This window comes from Bombina bombina, chromosome 6 (assembly GCF_027579735.1).
Source record: "Bombina bombina isolate aBomBom1 chromosome 6, aBomBom1.pri, whole genome shotgun sequence".
In the NCBI taxonomy this organism is placed as follows: domain Eukaryota; kingdom Metazoa; phylum Chordata; class Amphibia; order Anura; family Bombinatoridae; genus Bombina; species Bombina bombina.
Window position 1 is genome coordinate 302,329,738 of NC_069504.1, and position 26,115 is coordinate 302,355,852.

Genomic DNA, 26,115 nt, shown 5'->3' on the forward strand with positions numbered 1-26,115 from the left:
AGTCTTTTTATATGCACACTTTGAGGCACCAGCTTCTACTGAGCATGTGTAAGATTCACAGGATATATGTATATGTATTTTGTGATTGGCTGATGGCTGTCACATGATGCAGTGGGAGGGAAAATTGAACTAACTTTAAAATTTGTCAGAAAACAAATCTACAACTCATTTTAAATTCAAACTAAGTGCTATTACACTGTCTTTTTACTATTATGGATTTACAGATTATGCTATTTTACTGCGTTTAGTGGTCCTTTAACTTCATCAGAGGTTTGCTAACTGTATCTGCACCAAATGGAAGAATTGAGCAGAGACACTATTGCCTTTTGCACTTCTCTCTCTACACTTAATCACATTCCTGTGGATCAACATGTTAGGTACTTTGGAAGAGAACATTTCGTAAAATGTTAGTTGGAGAATAAAAAGGATATTGCTTTATAAGCATAATCATTTTAATTTCCAGCCATCATGCACAGCTCAAACTTGTAAGATAAATTGGAAACTTGAGCATTCTCTTACTTTCATGCAAATTAAACACGTTCCATGCTGCATTTTATAGCGTGTCTCGGCATATCATTCATTCACATATTGGTAATCAGGGCTGCCCTGTGGGAAGTGGCTAGAGTGGCATCAGCCCCAGGCCTTGCACTTTGAGGGGCCCCACACAGTCATCAGGGGGGAGAATGAGAAGGTGCAATGTTTTATCTATATTTAGTTTATGAAGAAGTACTGATGGTATCAGGGGGTGTTATTCTTTATATAGGACACACTGAATGTTGTGACTGGGCCATAAAAGGGGAAGGGCTGAGGAGTCCCGCAAACTTGTCATGAACAGGGCCCTGCAAATGTCATTGTTTTTCTTACAATAAGTTTGCACTACAGTTTATTTTTTCTTACATTGATCAAAGAGACATATTACTACTGTACGCCAATAGAAATTTGTTTAAATTACCATTAAAAAAAAGCAGAATTAAATAATCAACAAGCACATAACAAAACAATGCAATTGCACTTCTTTAAAATTTCAAAAACTCTATATGAGCAATATATTTTATTCTGCTAAATTTCAAAATGTATTTCTATTTGCTTGCCCTTTGAATCATGTGACAACCATCACCCAATAACAGACTCATATATATATATATATATATATATATATATATATATATATATATACTGAACTTTTGCACATGCTCAGTAGTAACTGGTGTCTCTATATTTTAGAATCAAAATCTTTAAACAACAAATATAAATAAAAAAAAAAAAGGAGTTACCTATAGAATTGTCTGGCCCCTTCGATTTTGTATAAGACAAAAAAGCTGCTAGCAGAAATATAGAGGAGAGAAGTTCCGCTCTTCCAACAACTCCTGTGACCTGTAAAGTTTACATTAAACAATTATGTTGCAATCAAATCAACAAGTTGCAAACATATATAAAATATTATAACAAAAATTACCGAATTATGTATATGTGGATATTCTGCACTGGCTACTGTCCAAATTGCCAAAAGATTTTTGTGCATCTCGGCACACAGATTTTTTTTGAAATGTTGGATTCCAAAACAACAATTAACCCCCACCTCCTGATCTCCACTAGCAAACACAAGACCACCTTTACTTGACTCCTACAGCACAATTGCCTCTAGAATTCAAGGGACTTCAAATAAAAAAAAATGTGTACTGGAAGGGCTGTAAACAATGCAAGAAGTATAAGAGTGGTTTAGTTAGAACTTAGTTTTAAAGAAAACATTTTTTTAGATTGAGATAATTATAGGTTTAAGAAGCTTGGTGTGATGACACAGACTCCTATTCAACAAATTATACATATTGTCACTGTTCAGAAGGAAAAAGGGATTCGGTGATATCAATTGGCGTCCGGAACAAGCAACGACAAACATTTATTTATGATCGACCACTGCAACACAGCCAGACTGTTTTGTTATTTAAATTGCTTTGTTGCATCTAAAATATTTCTTAATAAAATGTATTTTGGTTTTTTTTTCAGTTTGGTGGGGGTTATAAGTTTTCAAACTTTATCTCGTTTATCTACAATGAATACAAAAGCAAATGCAGCAAGTTATCCCTTTGATGTATTCACAAGATTAAGGAGCTTTAGATCATCAGGCCCCTAGTGTGTGCGCGAGTGTGCTATATTGTGTGCACTATAGTGTGTGTGCGTATGCACAATATATTGTGTGTACCATATTGTGTGTGTGCTATATATTGTGTGTGTGTGTATGCGCGCTTGCTATATTGTGCGTGCGCGTGCTATATTGTGCATGACATATCTCGTGTGTGTGTGCGCGTGATAGTGTGTGTGCGCGCACGTTATATTGTGCGTGCCATATCGTGTGTGTATGCGCGCTATATTGTGTGTTTGTGTATGCGCGTGCTATATTGTGTGTATGCGTGTGCGCATGCGCATGCTACATTGTGTGTATGTGTGTATATGTGTGTATATGTGTGTGAGTGCGCGTGTGCTATATTGTGTGTGTGTGTGTGTGTGTGTGTGCGCGTTCTATGTTGTGTGTGTGCACATGCTAGATTATGTGTATATTTTACAAGCACATACACACACCACATTTTATGTCCCTTTATACTTGCAAAATGATAGGTTTTAGCAATTTTTCCCTGACCACCTTAAGGTTTATTTTTTATAATAAAAAAAAAAAAAAATTAAAGGGACACTGAACCCAAATGTTTTCTTTCGTGATTCAGATAGAGCATGACATTTTAAGCAACTTTCTAACTTACTCCTATTATCAAATTTTTCTTTATTCTCATGGTATCTTTATTTGAAATGCAAGAATTTAAGTTTAGATACCGGCCCATTTTTGGTGAACAACCTGGGTTGTTCTTGCTGATTGGTGGATAAATTTATCCACCCATAAAAAAGTTCTATCCAGAGTCTGAACCAAAAAAAGCTTAAATGCCTTTTTCAAATAAAGATACCAAGAAAATGAAGAAAAATTGATAATAGGAGTAAATTAGAAAGTTGCTTAAAATTGAATGCTCTATCTGAATCACGAAAGGAAAAAAAAATTGGGTTCAGTGTCTCTTTAATTACTTTTCAAACGTATGAGTCACATGGCTAAAGGAACATTAAAAAGGGACAGTGTACTGTAATTTTTTCTCCTCTTTACTGTGTTACTAATGATCTATTTACTTGCTGGAGTGTATTAAATTGTTTCCAAACATCTTTTTTAAGTTTATTCTGTCATTTGAAATGGTTATTTTTCTTGTTGAATCCACACCTATACTGAAAATGTCAATATATAAGTAATGGTTACAGAAAAGCTATGTAAACAAGAAAGATAATAAAAAAAAAAACACACTCCTAGTTGGGGAATGGGCCAGAGAGGCACTAAAGTTTTAATTTTCCATTGTTTTCTCTAAGTATTGGTCTCACTATCTCTACAGTGAGAGATAAGATAAAAGGAAATTTATGCTTACCTGATAAATTTATTTCTTTAACGATATGACGACTCCACAGATTTCATCCTTACTTATGGGATTACGCCTCCTGGTAAGCAGGAGGAGGCAAAGAGCAACACAGCAGAGCTGTATATATAGCTCCTCCCTTCCCTCCCACTCCAGTCATTCGACCGAAGTTAGGAAGAGAAAGGAAAAGCCAAGGTGCAGAGGTGACTGAAGTATAAAAACCTGTCTGAAAGTCGAAAGGGCGGGCCGTGGACTCGTCATATCGTAAAAGAAATAAATTTATCAGGTAAGCATAAATTTCCTTTTCTTTTACAAGATATGACGAGTCCACGGATTTCATCCTTATTTATGGGATACAATACCAAAGCTATAGGACACGGAAGAAAGGGAGGGACAAGAAAGGAACCTAAACGGAAGGCACAACTGCTTGAAGAACCTGTCTCCCAAAAATAGCCTCAGACGAGGCAAAAGTATCAAATTTGGAAAATTTGGTAAAAGTGTGAAGAGACGACCAAGTCGCAGCCTTGCAAATCTGTTCAACAGAGGCATCATTTTTAAATGCCCATGAGGAAGCCACAGCCCTAGTGGAATGAGCCGTAATTCTCTCAGGAGGTTGCTGTCCAGCAGTCTCATAAGCCAGACGGATGAAACTCTTCAGCCAAAAGGAAAGAGGTAGCCGTAGCTTTCTGGCCCCTACGTTCTCCAGAAAAAACAACAAATAATGAAGATGATTGACGAAAATCCTTAGTCGCCTGCAAGTAAAACTTCAGAGCACGAACCACGTCTAAATTGTGTAACAGACGCTCCTTCTTAGAAGGATTAGGACACAAGGAAGGAACATCCTGAGTCGGACAATTCCCCTTCAGATAGAGTCTCCCTATCTCCCACTTCAGAGCCCTCTGAGTGTACATCTGAGATCGCCATCAAAGAGTCAGAAGCCGCCTGGACCACCTGGTCCGCTCTCCTACTACGTTTGCCTTGCAACACTGGCAACTTAGATAAAACTTCTGTAAGAGTAGATGACATAACTGCCGCCATATCCTGCAAAGTAAATGAGGTGGACGCAGTTGATGGCGCCTGAGCAGGCTGTGACGCTTGGTGAGAAAGTAGTGGCATACCCTGAGTCTCATCAAGCTGAGAAGCATCTTTAGAGTTATTTCCATTAAAGAAAATGTGTTATTTAAACTGTAGAGCCCTCTCAGTACAGGAGGGACAAAATGTAAGGGGGGGTTCCACATTGGCAGCTAAGCACATAGAACAAGTCTGTTCCATTAGGTCAGCGATGTTAAACAGACAAACAAGGTCAATATAGGTTGTGTCATATATATAAAATAACAAAAAAAAACATAATTTATGCTTACCTGATAAATTTATTTCTCTTGTAGTGTATCCAGTCCACGGATCATCCATTACTTGTGGGATATTCTCCTTCCCAACAGGAAGTTGCAAGAGGATCACCCACAGCAGAGCTGCTATATAGCTCCTCCCCTCACTGCCATATCCAGTCATTCGACCGAAACAAGCCGAGAAAGGAGAAACCATAGGGTGTAGTGGTGACTGTAGTTTAATTAAAATTTAGACCTGCCTGAAAAGGACAGGGCAGGCCGTGGACTAGATACACTACAAGAGAAATAAATTTATCAGGTAAGCATAAATTATGTTTTTTCTTGTTAAGTGTATCCAGTCCACGGATCATCCATTACTTGTGGGATACCAATACCAAAGCTAAAGTACACGGATGATGGGAGGGACAAGGCAGGAACTTAAACAGAAGGAACCACTGCCTGTAGAACCTTTCTCCCAAAAACAACCTCAGAAGAAGCAAAAGTATCAAATTTGTAAAATTTGGAAAAAGTATGAAGGGAAGACCAAGTTGCAGCCTTGCAAATCTGTTCAACAGAGGCCTCATTTTTAAAGGCCCAGGTGGAAGCCACAGCTCTAGTAGAATGAGCTGTAATCCTTTCATGAGGCTGCTGTCCAGCAGTCTCATAGGCTAAACGGATTATACTCCGAAGCCAAAAAGAAAGAGAGGTTGCCGAGGCCTTCTGACCTCTCCTCTGTCCAGAGTAAACAACAAACAGGTTAGATGTTTGGCGAAAATCTTTAGTAGCCTGTAAGTAAAACTTCAAGGCACGGACTACGTCTAGATTATGCAAAAGACGTTCCTTCTTGAAGAAATATTAGGACATAATGATGGAACAACAATCTCTTGATTGATATTCTTGTTAGAAACCACCTTTAGGTAAAAACCCAGGTTTTGTACGCAGAACAACTTTATCTGAATGAAAGATCAGATAAGGAGAATCACAATGTAAGACAGATAACTCCGAGACTCTTCGAGCCGAGGAAATAGCCATCAGAAAAAGAAACTTTCCATGAAAGAAGTTTGATATCAATAGAATGAAGGGGTTCAAACGGAACCCCTTGAAGAACTTTAAGAACCAAGTTTAAGCTCCATGGAGGAGCAACAGGTTTAAAACACAGGCTTAATTCTAACTAAAGCCTGACAAAATGCCTGAACGTCTGGAACTTCTGCCAGACGCTTGTGTAAAAGAATAGACAGAGCAGAAATCTGTCCCTTTAAAGAACTAGCTGATAATCCTTTGTCCAAACCCTCTTGGAGGAAGGACAATATCCTAGGAATCCTAACCCTACTCCATGAGTAATTCTTGGATTCACACCTATGAAGATATTAACGCCATATCTTGTGGTAAATTTTCCTGGTGACAGGCTTTCGTGCCTGTATTAAGGTATCAATTACTGACTCTGAGAAGCCACACTTTGATAGGATCAAGCGTTCAATCTCCATGCAGTCAGTCTCAGAGAAAGTAGATTCGGATGATTGAAAAGACCTTGTATTAGAAGGTCTTGTCTCAGAGGCAGAGTCCATGGCGGAAGCTCTTTCCTGTTTGATTTTGGCAATCAGACGAGGGAGCAGAGGAAACGGTTGAAACACATAAGCCAGGTTGAAGAACCAAGGCGCTGCTAGAGCATCTATCAGTGCCGCTTCTGGGTCCCTGGACCTGGATCCGTAACAAGGAAGCTTGGCGTTCTGGCGAGACGCCATGAGATCCAATTCTGGTTTGCCCCAACAGAGAACCAATTGAGCAAACACCTCCGGATGGAGTTCCCATTCCCCCGGATGAAAAGTCTGACGACTTAGAAAATCCGCCTCCCAATAATCTACACCTGGGATATGGATCGCTGACAGGTGGCAAGAGTGAGTCTCTACCCAGCAAATTATCTTGGAGACTTCTGACATCGCTAGGGAACTCCTGGTTCCCCCTTGATGGTTGATGTAAGCCACAGTCGTGATGTTGTCCGACTGAAATCTGATGAACCTCAGTGTTGCTAGCTGAGGCCAAGCCAGAAGAGCATTGAATATTGCTCTTAACTCCAGAATATTTATTGGGAGGAGTTTCTCCTCCTGAGTCCATGAACCCTGAGCCTTCAGGGAGTTCCAGACTGCACCCCAACCTAGAAGGCTGGCATCTGTTGTTACAATTGTCCAATCTGGTCTGCGAAAGGTCATACCCTTGGACAGATGGGCCCGAGATAACCACCAGAGAAGAGAATCTCTGGTTTCCTGATCCAGATTTAGTAGAGGGGACAAATCTGTATAATCCCCATTCCACTGACTGAGCATGCATAATTGCAGCGGTCTGAGATGCAGGCGCGCGAATGGCACTATGTCCATCGCCGCTACCATTAAGCCGATTACTTCCATGCACTGAGCCACCGTGGGGTGCGGAATGGAGTGAAGAACACGGCAAGCATTTAGAAGTTTTGATAACCTGGACTCCGTCAGGTAAATTTTCATTTCTACAGAATCTATTAGAGTCCCTAGGAAGGAAACCCTCGTGAGAGGAGATAGAGAACTCTTTTCTTCGTTCACTTTCCACCCATGTGACCTCAGGAATGCCAGAACTATCTCTGTATGAGATTTGGCAATTTGAAAGCTTGACGCCTGTATCAGGATATCGTCCAGGTAAGGAGCCACCGCTATGCCTCGCGGTCTTAGGACCGCCAGAAGTGAGCCCAGAACCTTTGTAAAAATTCTTGGGGCTGTAGCCAACCCGAATGGAAGAGCTACACATTGGTAATGCCTGTCTAGAAAGGCAAACCTCAGGAACTGATGATGATTCTTGTGAATCGGAATGTGAAGGTAGGCATCCTTTAAGTCCACTGTGGTCATGTACTGACCCTCTTGGATCATGGGTAAAATGAAGATATCCCTGAGATATGATCTCCAACGCCCAGGGATCCTGAACATCTCTTGCCCACGCCTGGGCGAAGAGAGAGAGTCTGCCCCCTACTAGATCCGTTGTCGGATAGGGGGCCGCTCCTTCATGCTGTCTTAGAGGCAGCAGCAGGCTTTCTGGCCTGCTTGCCCTTGTTCCAGGACTGGTTAGGTTTCCAGGCCTGCTTGGATTGAGCAAAAGTTCCCTCTTGTTTTGAAGCAGAGGAAGTTGATGCTGCACCTGCCTTGAAATTTCGAAAGGCACGAAAATTAGACTGTTTGGCCTTTGATTTGGCCCTGTCCTGAGGAAGGGTATGACCCTTGCCTCCAGTAATGTCAGCAATAATTTCTTTCAAACCAGGCCCGAATAAGGTCTGCCCCTTGAAAGGAATGTTGAGTAATTTAGACTTTGAAGTCACATCAGCTGACCAGGATTTGAGCCATAGCGCCCTACGCGCCTGGATGGCGAATACGGAATTCTTAGCCGTTAGTTTAGTCAAATGAACAATGGCATCAGAAACAAATGAGTTAGCTAGCTTAAGAGTTCTAAGCTTGTCAACAATTTCAGTCAATAGAGCTGTATGGATGGCCTCTTCCAGGGCCTCAAACCAGAATGCCGCCACAGCAGTGACAGGCGCAATGCATGCAAGGGGCTGTAAAATAAAACCTTGTTGAATAAACATTTTCTTAAGGTAACCCTCTAATTTTTTATCCATTGGATCTGAAAAAGCACAACTGTCCTCAACCGGGATAGTGGTACGGTTTGCTAAAGTAGAAACTGCTCCCTCCACCTTAGGGACAGTCTGCCATAAGTCCCGTGTAGTGGCATCTATTGGAAACATTTTTCTAAATATAGGAGGTGGGGAAAAGGGCACACCAGGCCTATCCCACTCCTTACTAATAATTTCTGTAAGCCTTTTAGGTATTGGAAAAACATCAGTACTCGCCGGCACTGCATAGTATTTATCCATGCAAACAAAAAGAAGGGTATCTCCAAAAGGTGAGAAACAGGTAGCTGGTGATATGCACACTTATGTATATAGTGTGCTGCAGGAGAGGACCAAAGTACTTATTGCAAGTGTTCAGTGCCAATGGCTATACAATCATCAGGTACAACAAAATAAACGCTCCCCAGGGTGAAGTATCAAATGTTCAATTATGATGTAGTAACAGTCAATCGATAAGGACTTACCAGGCTCACTCGATCTGATACTGCGGGAAATCCCTCGCATCGAATGCCCTGCCTTCGGCGTGTAATTCATCCACGCTGCTGTTCACTGACGAATGCGTCTGACGTCACTGGGGGAGTGTTGTAGTAACCGTTAGCCCAATTGGCATAGACGTGGAATGGGCCAACCCCTCTGTCTACGATACGCCAATCAAAAGATTTCGGCTCCTATGACGTTACGGGGGTATGTCCAGGCCGCTGTCCACCATTAGTCCAAATCCGGTCGATGTTTCCCACTGATATCTCTGGAGCGATGTGTGGGATCCGTGTCCTCTTTCTCGGCTGTGCTCACTCAGTGGGTCAAAAGTCAAATTAGAGCAAAGAAATTGGGAGCACCAGCCGGGTTGAGGGATAAAACAGCAAATCTTTATTAATACAAAATTAAAAATAGAATACTCAGTCCATGGAAAGACAAGGAGGTCAGCAAAATAGACAGCTGACGCGTTTCGGCATTGTGCCGTAGTCTAAGCTGACTCACCATGTTGTAAGAGCACCTTAAAACAACCTAAGCCGCCTCCTATTGGTTAACCAAAAATTAGCATATGAAATTAGTTAAACACTGTATTGAATATGTTTAGATGATAACTACATGCATAATAAGTTTGCACATGACCTTTTCACACAATAAAGCATTACTATGTTAATAAACCCCATTGAGTAACATAAGTAAAGCATTGTTGTTCATTATCAGAAATATTGTACATTAACTATGCATTATTTTAACCTTTAGTATTACAAAACTAAATTTGTTTAAATTCAATGCAACTTTAACTAGACAGAACACATTTGTGGTACTAGTAAACTAAACCAATCCTTATAGATTGTTTGAGTAATGATAGATATGATGGAACAGGGTATTTAAGTAGTTGAAAACTTAATATGATAGATACCAGATTTAAAATAGTACTGGAGTAATAATGCATAGTGGGATTTTACTGCCAAAAATTGATTAAGTCATAACCTGAATTAAATCCTTCTGGAAATCTAGTTTTCAGTTTAAAGATCCAGAAGACCTCCCTTTTTCCTAACAGTACCTCTCTGTCACCACCTCTTTTTGGAGGTGAAATCTGTTCTATACAAGACCATCTGAAAGAATTAGCACATTTGTCGTGTATCTGGCCAAAATGCTGGACCAACGGAGTGCTGGCAGTACCATATTTAATACTAGAGAGATGCTCTCTTATTCTGGATCTCACTTCACGTGTGGTGAGACCCACGTACTGCCTGTCACATATGATGCAGTTTATCACAAACACGACAAAAGTGGATCGACAATTGAGACATGAGCGTCTCTGAAATATCTGACCTGTGGTTGAAGATCTGAATTCAGACCCTAATACCACTTTTTCACATGCCACGCAAGAAACATTATGGCATTTATACATCCCCACACTGGACAGCCAGGAGGAATTGCGCTGCACCAACGCAGGCAACTTCGTGGGTGCAACACAATTGCCAATTGTTCTACTTTTTTTATAAGCAAATTTACAATCCTTAGTAGATATATTTGCTAGTCCATCATCAGCTCTTAAAATTGGATAATGTTTTCTGATTATATTACAAATTTCCTGAAACTGTTCGGAGTATTCAGTTGTGAAAAGTATATGATCACGTCCACTGATGCAGGTGAGGTCCAACAAACTGTTAGACCCAAGGAGCCCCAAATAACTCCCGTGCCTATTCTAAAGAAATCTAATGTACCAACTAGATATGTCCCACAGGTCATGAATGCACAAGTAACAGAAACACCTAATGCAGGTGAGCAATTAGAACTCAATCAGGTTTTTTCCCTTCCCCCCCCCCCCCCCGACATCAGACGGGGGGGGGGAGGTATAAAAGGGGCTCCCAAAGGGGGTTACCCATTACGGACCAATCTGAAACATACTCGCTTCAAGTAAAAAACAGTGTGATTAACTTAACATCCCATAGCTTAAGTACAGTTGAATTGAAAGTTTTAAGTTTGGGATTGGGATTTGCACCGACTCACTCATTCAATCTGTTCAATACTCTATTGGATGTTAACAAACTAGTCATTAAGTTAACTTTAAAAAAACACTTTGCAGGTAGTTAGGACACTGAAACTTTGGTGACAGAACACTGTTATTGATGCTATGGATTTGAACCGGGATTTAGACACCCTTGACTTTCAAGATCTGTGTGGTCTCTCTATACTTGAGTCTTTACAAACAGAACATGTCTCAGACAGACCAAATAATACCTCTACCCCCAAACTTAGATGTTCATCTAATTTTTACCCCATACACAGTCGGGGTCCACACATAGAGAAGTTCCATAAAAGGGTAGAATCTGACCTTACCAATTAGTTTTTTCGACAGAAAAAAAAAACTCATAACAATCTGACGAAATTGGAAAGGGAAGCTCTCGAGAAATTGAGCTCCAATAAAGAGTTGGTGATCCGTGCCGCTGACAAAGGGGGTACAGTAGTGGTTATGACGAGAGAGAGTTTTGTCAATGAGGCCCTGAGGCAGCTAACCAATCCGCTTGACTATAAAATCCTACAATCAGACCCAAAAAAACACTTTGGGAGAAAGCTGAGAGACTTGGTGGATGATGGTGTGCATCAGGGCTTCATTGACAAAGGTACGAGTGATTACTTAATTATCTCGCATCCGGTTATTCCGGTATTTAACCACTTACCCAAAGTGCATAAATCTATTGATAATGTAATGGGTAGACCTATTGTCAGCGGCATAGGATCACTCCTTGAACATTTGTCCGAATGGCTGGATTTAATTCTACAGCCAATGGTACGAGACCTCTGGAGCTACGTTCGAGATTCCAGTCATATCTTGAACGTGGCCTCGGGGATAGAGTGGAGCAATGACTATAATTGGCTCACTGTGGATGTGAAGGCTTTATACTCCTCAATTCCCCATGAGAAGGGATTATTAGCCATTTCTCATTTTGTAGAGAAATACTATACTGACAACCCTGATTTTTGCGCTTATCTAGTGCGAGTGACAAAGTTTCTCTTAGAGCACAACTACTTTGAGTTCGAGGGGTTTTTCTACCTCCAGATGTGTGGTACCGCTATGGGGGCTAAATTTGCCCCCTCCTATGCCAACCTCTTCATGGGGTGATGGGAGCGGGAACACATATTTGGGGGTGGAAATCCCTTCGGCTCAAAGATAGTTGTTTACAAGAGATTTATAGATGATCTCTTGTTCATCTGGCAGGGGGACAATGAGAGTATACATTTGTTCATTCAGTACCTCAATGCCAATGAGCTTGGGATTAGCTTCACTTTTGAATGTGACACTCACAGTATCAACTATCTTGATCTGAGATTGAGTGGCATTCATGGACAAAAAGTCTCGACCACAGTTTACAGAAAGCCTATCTCCGGGAACACCCTCCTGCACGCCTCCAGTTGCCATCCGGGGGGCGTGTTTAAGGGTATAGCAAAGGGACAACTCATTCGCTTGAAGCGAAATTGCTCAGAGGAAATGCAATTTGAGATTGAGTCTAGGAAACTTTGCAGGAGGAGGAAAGAGGCTACAAAAGTAATGTAGTAGAATCAGCCAAAAAAAATCGGTAAGCAAAATTAATAGGTCAGATTTGCTTAAAAAGAAAGATAACAGGAAAAAACAAAGTTTTGGACGTGATCATATACTTTTCACAACTGAATACTCCGAACAGTTTCAGGAAATTTGTAATATAATCAGAAAACATTATCCAATTTTAAGAGCTGATGATGGACTAGCAAATATATCTACTAAGGATTGTAAATTTGCTTATAAAAAAAAAGTAGAACAATTGGCAATTGTGTTGCACCCACGAAGTTGCCTGCGTTGGTGCAGCGCAATTCCTCCTGGCTGTCCAGTGTGGGGATGTATAAATGCCATAATGTTTCTTGCGTGGCATGTGAAAAAGTGGTATTAGGGTCTGAATTCAGATCTTCAACCACAGGTCAGATATTTCAGAGACGCTCATGTCTCAATTGTCGATCCACTTTTGTCGTGTATGTGATCAACTGCATCATATGTGAGGCAGTACGTGGGTCTCACCACACGTGAAGTGAGATCCAGAATAAGAGAGCATCTCTCTAGTATTAAATATGGTACTGCCAGCACTCCGTTGGTCCAGCATTTTGCCCAGATACACGACAAGAGTGCCAATTCTTTCAGATGGTCTTGTATAGAACAGATTTCACCTCCAAAAAGAGGTGGTGACAGAGAGGTACTGCTAGGAAAAAGGGAGGTCTTCTGGATCTTTAAACTGAAAACTAGATTTCCAGAAGGATTTAATTGAGATTATGACTTAATTTTTGGCAGTAAAATCCCACTATGCATTATTACTCCAGTACTATTTTAAATCTGGTATCTATCATATTAAGTTTTCAACTACTTAAATACCCTGTTCCATCATATCTATCATTACTCACAATCTATAAGGATTGGTTTAGTTTACTAGTACCACAAATGTGTTCTGTCTAGTTAAAGTTGCATTGAATTTAAACAAATTTAGTTTTGTAATACTAAAGGTTAAAATAATGCATAGTTAATGTACAATATTTCTGATAATGAACAACAATGCTTTACTTATGTTACTCAATGGGGTTTATTAACATAGTAATGCTTTATTGTGTGAAAAGGTCATGTGCAAACTTATTATGCATGTAGTTATCATCTAAACATATTCAATACGGTGTTTAACTAATTTCATATGCTAATTTTTGGTTAACCAATAGGAGGCGGCTTAGGTTGTTTTAAGGTGCTCTTACAACATGGTGAGTCAGCTTAGACTACGGCACAATGCCGAAACGCGTCAGCTGTCTATTTTGCTGACCTCCTTGTCTTTCCATGAACTGAGTATTCTATTTTTAATTTTGCATTAATAAAGATTTGCTGTTTTATCCCTCAACCCGGCTGGTGCTCCCAATTTCTTTGCTCTAAATAGTATTTATCCAGCCTACACAATTTCTCTGGCACTGCAATTGTGTCACAGTCATTCAGAGCAGCTAATACCTCCCCAAGCAATACACGGAGGTTCTCAAGCTTAAATTTAAAATTAGAAATCTCTGAATCAGGTCTGCCCGATTCAGAGACATCACCCACAGACTGAAGCTCTCCGTCCTCAGGTTCTGCATATTGTGACGCAGTATCAGACATGGCTCTTACAGCATCTACGCGCTCTGTATCTTGTCTAACCCCAGAGCTATCGCGCTTGCCCCTCAATTCAGGCAATCTGGATAATACCTCTGACAGGGTATTATTCATGTTTGCAGCCATGTCCTTCAAAGTAATCGCTATGGGCGTCCCTGATGTACTTGGCGCCATATTAGCGTGCGTCCCTTGAGCAGGAGACGAAGGGTCCGACACGTGGGGAGAGTTAGTCGGCATAACTTCCCCCTCGACAGACCCCTCTGGTGACAATTCTTTTATAGATAAAGACTGATCTTTACAGTTTAAGGTGAAATCAATACATTTAGTACACATTCTCCTCTGGGGCTCCACCATGGCTTTTAAACATAATGAACAAGTATCCTCTGTTTCAGACATGTTTGTACAGACTAGCAATGAGACTAGCAAGCTTGGAAAACACTTTAAAGCAAATTAACAAGCAATATAAAAAAACGATACTGTGCCTTTAAGAGAAACAAATTGACAAAATTTGAAATAACAGTGAAAAAAGGCAGTTACACTAACAAAATTTTTACAGTGTATGTAACAAGTCAGCAGAGCATTGCACCCACTTGCAAATGGATGATTAACCCCTTAATAACAAAAACAGAATAATAAATGACAAAAACGTTTTTTAAACACATTCACAACAACTGCCACAGTCTACTGTGATTGTTACCCTCCTCAAACACGACTTTGAAGCCTTTTGAGCCCTTCAGAGATGTCCTGTATCATGCAGAGGGAAGCTGAATGTCTCTGTCAGTATTTTTTTTTTTTTTTTTTTTTTAAAGCTTTATTGGGATTTCAAATATAGTAAACAAGTACAACATTAGTACGGCCAAAGAGTACAATTACAATGACATAACAGAAATAACTGACACTTAGAGAAGCACAGAATGTAGTTGAAATGATCGTAAAAACATACTTCACTTAAATCTGAAGTGAGTGTAGAGGGGGGGGGGAAAGGGAGCAAGACCTGGAGAAAAAAAAAAAAAAAAAGGGGGGGGGGGATATGGGCTTACTAAGGACGTAATCAAAGCGGAGTAAGTGTGGGAAGTGCACCAAGACTACTGAGGGAGGATATATTGTCTTAAGTCTCAAAGCTAGGCAGCCATGTTGTATCAAACCTATTCTTCCATTCAACCCAAATTAGTTCAAATAAGTCTACTCTACGTTTGGAGTAATATATAGTCTTTTCCATGGTGTAGGTATAGGCCATGGTTTGGGTAATGTCAGACCAAGATGGGGGGTTAGTTCTCTTCCAAGCCCTGGCAATATTAAGCTTAACAGCTGAAAGGAGGTAAATACATAATGACGTTTAATGCCTGGGGAGCTTGCTAGTACCTATATGAAGTAGGGCGGCTTCTGGGGTTCTGGGGAGAGATATACCCATGTTTGAGAGCTGTGAAAAGCACTTGCTCCAGGTAGGACCCAGCTTGGGGCAAGACCACCAGGTGTGCGTCATGTCTCCTACCATGCCACAGCCCCTCCAATAAATGGGGGAAGCCTCAGGGAAAATTGCAGCTAATCTAGCAGGCACAAAATACCATTGTGTGAGCAATTTGATATAGTTCTCGTGCATAGTGACACAGTGAAGAGTTTTATTAGTGAGAAGAAGTGTACGGTGCCATTCTTTGGCAGAGGAAGTGAACTCTAGTTTCTGTTCCCATTTAGTGATGTGCAATGCCTTGTCTGTGGGGGCTGCTCCTTCCATAATAGAGTAATGGAAAGATAGCGGCTTTCCCAACCTCAGACCCTGTTGCCACTTGGCTTCCCAGATGGTTAATGGTCGAGAGAGGGATGGTTTGAAACCCCAACTGGACAGAAAGCTGAGGACCCGTACATATTCAAAACTCATATAGGGCGGAGGAGGCGACGGACCACCTATTTGGTCAAAGGAAACAAAAAGAGAATCACACTTGTGTGAGGGCCAAAGGTCTGCTACTCTCAGGATGCCAAGTTTCAGCCATACCGATGGGTGCGAGTCGGGGAGGCCAGATAGGAGGCCAGTGAATTTAGTGATGGGAGATGGATGGGGAGCCACATGGGGATAATGTCGCAGTTGCTCCCACATAGCAAGGCATTCCTGAATTATCTAATTCTCTATCCCTAAGGGTCTTCGACAGTGTGGGGGGGGTCCAGATTAAATCCCTCAGGGGGAGGTCAAAAGGTAGGGAGGCCTGTTCTATCGACCTCCATCTACTATCAGAGTCCTTTATGCCCCATTGGGTAATGTGCGTAAGCATAGCAGCTTCAAAGTATCTGGATACAGATGGGGATGCCACCCCTCCATGCATCCTGGGGTACTGCAGAAGTTTATGAGCTACTCACGGAGGTTTATTCTGCCAAATGTATTTGGTACATGCGCCTTGAAACTGAGTGAGAAGGGATCTAGGTACCCTTATCGGAAGGCATCGCATGACATAGGTTAGTTTTGGGAGATAACTCATTTTGAGGGCCGTTACCCGGCCTAGCCAGGAAATACATTGGTAATTCCACTGCTTAGTCAACGCAAGCAATTCCGTTAAAAGGGGCTTATAATTATCTGCTATTAGATTGGGGATGGAGTTAGACAGCTTTACTCCCAAATGGGAGACATATGCATTGTTAATGACAAAATTGTATTTGTCTCGTAGGTAGTTGGTGACATGGTCTGGGAATCCTTGCGTGTAGAGTTCTGATTTGGATTGGTTCAGTCTATAGAAAGATAGGCCGCTAAAGGCATCTAATAAGGATAATACCTTAGGGAACTCTCTTAAAGGGTTTGCAGAGAATATGGTAGTATCATCTGCGAACAGAGCCACTTTGTGGACTGTGCCATGGAGGATAACTCCAGATATTTCTCTATCGGCTCTGATGGCAGCTGCTAGGGGTTCTATGGCTAGCACGAATAGAATGGGCGAGAGGGGACAACCCTGCCGGGTGCCATTTGAAATAGGGAAGGGAGAGGAATGGAACCCCAGACCCCTAACGGAGGCTGTGGGGTCCGAGTATAGGGCCCGCACCGCTTGAATGATGTGAGTCGGAAACCGGAAGGTCGCCAGTACTTCCCAAAGAAATTCCCATCGAACCCGATCAAGCGCTTTCTCAGCGTCAAGTGAAAGCACAGCGATCGGTTTGTTAAATCTTTTGGCTTCGAGAAGGATGTTAAGGAGTCGCCTCGTATTATCGGGTCCCTCTCTTCCCGGTACGGACCCCACCTGGTCAGGATTAATAAGCGTAGGGAGTAGTTTCGTGAATCTATTGGCCAGGATTTTCGCATATATTTTAGTATCGGTATTAATCAGAGAGATGGGCCTGTAACTAGTACAGAGGGTTGGGTCCTTATTGGGCTTAAGAATTGTGATGATGAGGCCTCGAGGAACTCCCCTCGAAATTTACCCTCCTCCATAGCCAGGTTGTAAAATCTGGTCAGGATGGGAACAATCTCCTGTAGGTAAGTTTTATAGAAGATTGCAGTAAAATCGTCAGGTCTGGGGGCCTTGAGGGATTTCAGGTTCTTGATAACGAATTTAACCTCTTGAGGCGTAATAGGGCTATCTATGCTGTCAATGTTGGCCTCATCTAAGACCAGCAATTTTAAGGAGCGTAGGAAAGGTCCTATAGCCTCTGATGGAGTTGGCTGGGCTGTGGCATCTTTTTGGATATTATATAGAGTTGAGTAGTATTCGCTGAACTGCTGGCCTATTTGTGATGGGAGTTTAAAGGATTGAGAGCCTAGCCTAATCTCGTGAATACGAGAGATACTGGTACGGTGTCTTAATTTGTTAGCTAAGAGTGTATCTGCTTTGTTACCCTTAGAGTAAATTAGCTGTTTCAGCTTAAGTAGGTTATTCTGGGTCTTAATGTATTCTAGGTGACATATGTGTCTCCTCAAACTTCTAATCTCCTCCTCGATGTTAGTGTTAGTTGTAGTACGTCTTTGTGATTCAAGTCCTCTAAGTTTATGGTGAGCCTGGGATAAGGGGAGGCCTGCCTGTTTCCTCAAGTGGGCCTGTTTTCGAATAAAGAGACCTCTAGTGGTGGCCTTAAAGGCCCCCCACTTTATATCTTCCCGAATCCCAGGGGTGTCATTGGTTTGTAGGGTAAACTTTATTTCTTTCCTAAGTTCCTCCCTGAAGGGAATATCGAACAGGAGAGTGTGGGGGAGCTTCCAATTGGGCCTTGGTCTGGTAGTGTTTTGTGATTCCAGGTCCATTAGAACCATGTCGTGATCTGACCATGGGCATGCCCGGATATTCGTGGAGAGTATCAGGTCAAGGGAGTCTGGGTGAAAAAAAAATATAATCGAGTCTGGAGTGTGTAGAGTGGGGTATAGAGTAGTGAGTAAAGTCTCTGTCCAAAGGATGGAGAGATCTCCAGACATCAAAAAAGTTGAATTGAGACATAAATTCCAGAAATCTACGGCTTGTTGTCTCAGGACTAAAGGAACTCTTTTTGGGTGTCTTTCTATCAAGGCCATCCTCCCACACCATGTTCAGGTCATCTGCCAGGATCACCCTGCCCTGCTTAACCTGCTCTACTTTACGTAATATTTTCTTTAGGTATCTGGGCTGGAGTGTGTTTGGCAAATATATGGATACTAAAGTGTAGGTGACATGGTCTAGGTTGCAAACCAAAATAAAGTACCTCGCTTGAGGATCTTTAATCTCTTGAAGAGACTCGAAAGCTACTCTTTTGTTAATCAAAATAGCTACGCCTCTAGCCTTCTTAGAGTAAGAGGCAGTCTTTACAGTAGAGTAGTCACGAAGTGATGGGCCCGGGGAAGAGTCTCCTATTAGGTGTGTTTCCTGAAGGAAGGCCACATCGGCCCTATGAGAGTGTAACGTTCTAGATAGTAGGCTCCGTTTACCAAAGGTGTTAAGACCTCTTACATTCAAAGTTAGGAATCTGAGGGGTGCCATTTACAAGCTACAGTCACGCAGGGGTAAAGGGTAAGGTAAGTAGGGAGAGTGAGGGTTGTAGAAGGGAATCAAGGAGGGGGAGGGGGATTGGTGGAAATAGTCCACCTAAGTGGGACCCAAACGCGGGATCCAAAATCTGGGGGGGGGGAGCTAAACCGAACCAGCAGGATAGGGCTAATAAACCCATAGCCCCGCTCTCTACAGAAATACAGGATGGCTAGCAAACCAATCGGCCACTGTATCAACCGTGAAAAGCTTTCGGGTAGTTACAGGCTGACTTCAACTATAAGAGTCCGATCAGGGGCCAGCCACCCTGCACTTCTTTTTAACCTATAAACGTTTGCTTACAAATAAAGAACATTAATAAAAACCAGTTAACTCAGAAATAAGCATAACAGTAAATTATTTTGCATATAGATAAAGTATATCAGCAAGAAGTAGTCATCACCTATGTAGCTATAACAGTAAGAAATCAGGTAGGTGAGGCTTGAGGCCTCGGAGTATGGTCAGGGGGATTAGGTTTTTGGCGTTTAGACCTCTGCTCTTTGACAGTCCATGCAGGGGCCGAGACACGTAGCTTAGAATTGGCAACCGTCTGAGTGTCCACTGCGGCCTGTAGGCCCCAGGTAGTCAGGAGGGTACTGCCCACAGAAGGGGAAGAGATAACATGAGTCTGGTTGTCTTTTGTCACAATTAGTTTAGTGGGAAATCCCCATCTATATTTAATGTTAGCATTCCTAAGTTGTGCAGTGATAGAGGCATATAATCTGAGTTGTTGCAGCGTGTATGAGGAGAGGTCCTGAAGAAGCTTAACATCCTTAAAGTTATCAGGCAGAGTAGGTTTATTGTAAGACGCCTGCATCAGGTGGTCCTTGAATTTGAAGTTGTGAAAGCAGACCACCACATCTCTAGGTCGGTCAGATGACATTGACCTCGGCCTGAGGGCCCTGTGTGCTCGTTCCATGACGTGTTTGTCGCCCTCCAGGGGGCCAAGTAGAGCCGTGAAGAGTGATGTGAGAAATTCTGGTAGATCGCCTGGTAGCACTGACTCAGGTATGCCTCTAAATCGTACATTATTTCTTCTGGCCCTATCCTCCACTTCGGCCAGTTTTAACTCGAGCTGAGAGATCTGTTCAGCCAGATTTTCGGCGTATGCTAGGATGTTAGAGTTATTTGTAGCCAGGTCGTCATGCTGCCTCTCCAGGGTGTCTATTCTGTCACCCATCTCGCCTATGTCTTTCCTGAGTTCTGCTGAGCTCCTCTGGATCTCGGCTGTAATGGATTTGGTTTGAGCTGCAAGCATTTTCTGTAATGTGCTCTCTGTGATGTAATGGTTTAAGTGGGCTCCGGACTGAACTCGATTGGGAGTCCTCATCTTGTGACTCCGGATCACTTGCTTCTTTCCGTAAGGGAAGAGGATCCCTTAGGGGTTGAGAGAAATGGTCAAGCACCATTTTTTAAATTGCTACAGGGGTTCTAGGGTTCTGTCTGGATGCATGTGGCATGATGAAAATCAAGGATGCTCCGGCAGACTTGTAGTATAAACCTCCCTGACCACTCCGGGGCTTGGGAAAAAAAAAAACTGTTCGAGCAATAGGTCTGGCGACCAAATATCACAACATATAAGGCTGATCAGTACATAAGAAAAAACACTGCAAAAAATAGAGAGAGCGGGGTCAGGTATAACCCACCAATGGTGTCAACACTTTGAACCACTGGCTCAGTAATAAGCCATAATGTTCTGAGGGAGCTGGCTGCAGAAGCCTCACCAAAAAATGGGGGGGGATCCCCAGGGACCCCCACGCACCTCAGGAAGGGGGATACGACCAGTAGGAAGGGTAAAGGGTAGAGGACGTGACCAACCCAGACAAGCTGGGCCGGAAAGGAGGAGGCGCGGGGGGGAACCAGGGAGGCCGGGCTGTACCCCAGAACACTCAGGCTATCAGAGCCCCTTTTGTTTTGAAGGGAAGCAAAAGCATATAATCAGTAAAGTTGTTAAATGCACAATGTGTAGTAAATAAGCTGTGGAGAGAAGTTAAGACGTTAAAAGCAAAATGTGACACTTAACTCTAAGTCAGTTGCTTGGAGTACCCTGTAAGGTCGCACCAACTGGATTGGAGATGTGAGGGGGGGTAATCACATAAATGGTGAATTTACAGTATCTCCTACACGACTGGTTTTGGGCAAATATTATGTTAAGGAAAAAAGGGGGGGTGCGAGGGGTAGACTGGGCTTACTTTCTCTTTATTGTATATAAAGCCAGGTGGATATAGGTGACCTGGGTGAATGCAATTAGGGCCTAATTTGGGGGGAAACCAGTCAGTGTGAGCTGGGTGCAAGTGGGTATTGTTACCTAGATGGGTGCGGGGGGAAAAAGCATGTAAGTATAAAGTAAGGCAATTACACTCCACTCTGAGCCTGGGCAGCAGAGGCACATAAGCTGGCGCAGCAGCAAAAAAGAGAAGACAGTTACATAGCAATATCCCCTTTAAGTACATGTAACACTAATAACAGGACCTGAGCAGTGTGAGCTCAGTGAGTAGGTATATTTTTATATGCAGAAGCCTGGATGAATGAACTACTCAGGTTAATCGTATAGTATATGCTTTTAGGGGCCTCTGGGGAGCCACAAGTAAGCAGAGGGAGAAAATGAGCTGCTGTTATGTTGTTTATTATTTGTGTTCCCTCTCACTTCTGCTGCACACTGTCCCTTCTATTTTATTTATTTTGATATAGAGGACAGGTAAGGTTGAAGCAGTGTGCAGAAAGCGTTCGAGTTGAGATATCAGTCCTATTTAGAACAACTCCATGGGAGAGTCTATGGGTGTTACGTGAGGGGTGGCTAGAGAAGGCCCAGAGTACAAAGTTTCATAAGTTAGGAGAGTGTTATGTAGGATTAAAAGTGAGGTCCTGCAGGTGAAGGTTACAGACCTAGATGATCTATGATATCCAAGAGGTTGTATGGAGGCTTATATCCCTGATCGTAATCGGGTATTGCAGGGAAATATAAATGCGTCAGTACTTTCCAAAGCCCTGATGTTATGGGCTGTGAGGTATATGGAGAGTATCGTATTGATGCCTGTGTGCAGTATCTCACCTCTAATGACCTCCTGTCAGTGTGGAGTAGAGTCCCTTTGTGCAGAGCAGGCAAGTCGTGCACTTTGAAGCGGAGAGGAATTGATGTTAGCCGCTTTAGAAAGGCTCTCAGCAGGTACCTCGTGGGTGACGATGAGATCCTAAGATGGCGCTGCCCAGATGCGGCTTGTAGCGCCGGAGCGAGAGGAGGTCAGCTGATACTTAGGTCGGGCAGTCAGCCCGGAGACAAGCCTGGGGTCATGGTGAGTCAGAGCAGACAAGATCCGGTGCTTCCAGTAGGTTGCAAGGGGTAACAATCTCCCGGCGGTCTTAGTGCAGGTGCCGTCTGTCTCCGGGTCCTACTGCTGTTGCACCGTGCTCACAAACGGCTGTCCACGATGTTGTAGCGTGTCAGGGCGGAAAGCTAAATGAGTTGAGTTAAATATAATAAATTATAAAGGCAAAACTATATCTAAACAGGGGAAATTAGAGAGCTTAGAGCGGGAGCTCACTAGAAATGTGACCAGCTTCCCCAGGTGATGGCTCCGCCCCCTCTGTCAGTATTTTTATCTGCACAGAAAAGCACTAAAATAGGCCCTTCCCACTCATATTGCAACAGTGGAAAGCCTGTTACTAGGCAAAAATCAAGCCAGCCATGTGGAAAAAAAAAACTAGGCCCCAATAAGTTTTGTCACCAAACATATATAAAAACGATTAACATGATAGCAAATGTTTTATATTATACTTTTATAAGAGTATGTATCTCTGTTAATAAGCCTGATACCAGTCACTATGACTGCATTTAAGGCTTAACTTACATTAATCCGGTATCAGCAGCATTTTTCTAGCAAATTCCATCCCTAGAAATATGTTAACTGCACATACCTTATTACAGGAAAACCTGCACGCTATTCCCCCTCTGAAGTTACCTCACTCCTCAGAATATGTGAGAACAGCAAAGGATCTTGGTTACTTCTGCTAAGATCATAGAAATCACAGGCAGATTCTTCTTCTAATGCTGCCTGAGATGTAACAGTACACTCCGGTACCATTTAAAAATAACAAACATTTGATTGAAGTTAAAAAACTAACTATAATACACCACTCTCCTCTTACTACGTCCATCTTTGTTGAGAGTTGCAAGAGAATGACTGGATATGGCAGTGAGGGGAGGAGCTATATAGCAGCTCTGCTGTGGGTGATCCTCTTGCAACTTCCTGTTGGGAAGGAGAATATCCCACAAGTAATGGATGATCCGTGGACTGGATACACTTAAGAGAAAAGGTACTTTGTCTTTAAATTTAAAAAACTGTACTGTGCCTTTAAATTTTAAAAACGACATGAATTTTTCTTCCAAATGTGAAAAACGATATAACTTTTCTGCAATATAAGTTTTCTACTGCAAATGATAATAATTAATATGTAGTTGCTATAGCCAGGTCTATTTACATTGTTAACAATGTGGCGCCTACCTCACACCAACAGGATGGCCAATAAACACTGCCTAAGTCTGCTTGTGAGTAAGACAAATCAAGTGGACCTAGGAAGCAACAGGAGCTCTGTAGTACTCCTCCGTTGCCGAGACCGGAACAACAAGTGTGCAGCAAAATGTGCGAAGCCCCGCCCTTCGTGGGCGTTATAGAGAAAAACCAAACGCAGCATTAAATTAAACAATGTCGAGAAAAACAGAATCGTTTACCAGCCAATGTGTCCCTCAAAGCCAAACCTTGTCACAAAATAAAGGTATAATAAACCATTTTTAACACCATCTTTCTCCAGCGTCAGCCTGCTCAGAAGTGTGACCATGTCTGATCCCTTAGCAAAAAAACGGACCGCATAAGTACACCAAATCTTGCATATTATACATCACTGCATATTATGTAAATAGTATAATAAGAGAAACAGATAGGGGAATAAACCTTTTATTATGTAAGTTAGTTACCCCACTTGTGTTGCAGCAGCTAACGTCCAGTCTGTTCTGAGCTACACTCTCCCCAGAAAACAAAAAGACTGTACATACCGTAGTGCTGATCCAAACCTGTCCCACACGAAGAAGAGGACTCTTTACATCACCTCCTGCAAGTCTGTGGGAACAAATAGGGCCTTATGTGACATCTTATAAGACCATTAGCAGGGCAGCACCAGCAGGGAGAGTTAAGTGATAAAGAAAACTCCTCAGTTCCCATTGCTGAAACTCTGATGCTCCACCCCGAGAAAAATAGTACTCACTGGCACCATTTGAAAATAATAAACTCTTGATTGAAGAATCTAAACTAACACCTCACTTTACCTCTATCACTAACACAGGCAAAGAGAATGACTGGAGTGGGAGGGAAGGGAGGAGCTATATATACAGCTCTGCTGTGGTGCTCTTTGCCTCCTCCTGCTGACCAGGAGGCGTAATCCCATAAGTAAGGATAAAATCCGTGGACTCGTCATATCTTGTAAAAGAAAACAATTTATGCTTACCTGATAAATTTATTTATCTTGTGATGTATCAAGTACACGGATTCATCCTTACTTGTGGGATATTCTCCTCCCCTACAGGAAGTGGCAGAGAGAGCACCCACAGGAGAGCTGCCTATATAGCTCCCCCCTTAGCTCCACCCCCCAGTCATTCGACCGAAGGCTAGGAAGAAAAAGGAGAAACTATAGGGTGCAGTGGTGACTGAAAGTTTAAAAATAAAAATATATATGCCTGTCTTAATAAACAGGGCGGGCCGTGGACTCGATACATCACAAGATAAATACATTTATCAGGTAAGCATAAATTAGGTTTTCTTTTGTAAGATGTATCAAGTCCACGGATTCATCCTTACTTGTGGGATACCAATATCAAAGCTTTAGGATACGGATGAAGGGAGGGACAAGACAGGGACCTTAAACGGACGGCACCACTGCTTGTAGAACCTTTCTCCCAAAAATAGCCTCCGAAGAAGCAAATGTATCAAATTTGTAAAATTTGTAAAAAGTATGAAACGAAGACCAAGTCGCCGCATTACAAATCTGTTTAACAGAAGCCTCATTTTTAAAAGCCATGTGGAAGCCACAGCTCTAGTACAATGAGCAGTAATTCTTTCAGGAGACTGTTGGCCAGCAGTCTCATAAGCCAAACGGATGATGCTTTTCAGCCAAAAGAAAAGAGGTAGCCGTAGCCTTCTGACCTCTCCACTTACCAGAAAAAACAACAAACAATGAAGATGTTTGACGGAAAGTTGGTTGGTTAGCTGCTTTTAAGTAGAACTTTAAAGCACTAACCACATCCAGATTGTGCAACAGACGTTCTTTCTTTGAAGAAGGATTAGGACACAGTGAAGGAACAACAATCTCTTGATTGATATTCTTATAAGAAACAACCTTAGGAAGAAATCCAGGTTTGGTACGCAAAACCACCTTATCTGCATTGAAAATAAGATAAGGGGAATCACACTGTAAAGCATATAGCTCAGAAACTCTTTGAGCCGAAGAGATAGCTACTAAAAACAAAACTTTCCAAAATAGAAGTTTAATATCCATGGAATGCATAGGTTCAAACGGAACCCCTTGAAGAACTTTAAGAACTAAATTTAGGCTCCATGGTGGAGCAACAGGTTTAAATATAGGCTTGATTCTGACCAAAGCCTGACTAAATGCTAGAACGTCTGGGACATCTGCCAGACGTTTGTGTAGAAGAATAGACAAAGCAGATATTTGTCCTTATAAGGAACTAGCTGATAATCCCTTCTCCAAACCTTCTTGGAGAAAAGACAATATTCTAGGAATCCTAATCTTACTCTACGAGTAACCTTTGGATTCACACCAATAAAGATATTTGCGCCAAATCTTATGATAGATCTTCCTGGTGACAGGCTTTCTAGCCTGAATCAGGGTATCAATGACCGACTCAGAGAAACCACGCTTTGATAGAATCAGGCGTTCAATCTCCAAGCAGTCAGACGCAGAGAAATTAGATTTGGATGCGTGAGCAGACCTTGGATTAGAAGGTCCTAGCTCATTGGCAGAATCCATGGTAGAACCAAGGACATGTCCACTAGGTCTGCATACCAAGTCCTGCGTGGCCACGCAGGTGCTATTAGAATCACCG

The 26,115-nt window shown here is 42.2% G+C and overlaps 1 protein-coding gene across 1 annotated transcript in view; it reads right to left on the reverse strand.

The window, feature by feature from the left end:
* The window catches only part of TMTC3 (transmembrane O-mannosyltransferase targeting cadherins 3), a 405,658-nt gene that overhangs the window by 302,578 nt on the left and 76,965 nt on the right, over nt 1-26,115 (reverse strand). Inside the window, exon 5 of the mRNA XM_053719235.1 lies at nt 1,275-1,374. Coding sequence (XP_053575210.1) covers nt 1,275-1,374 — 100 coding nt within the window. The remainder of the gene's footprint in view (nt 1-1,274; nt 1,375-26,115) is intronic.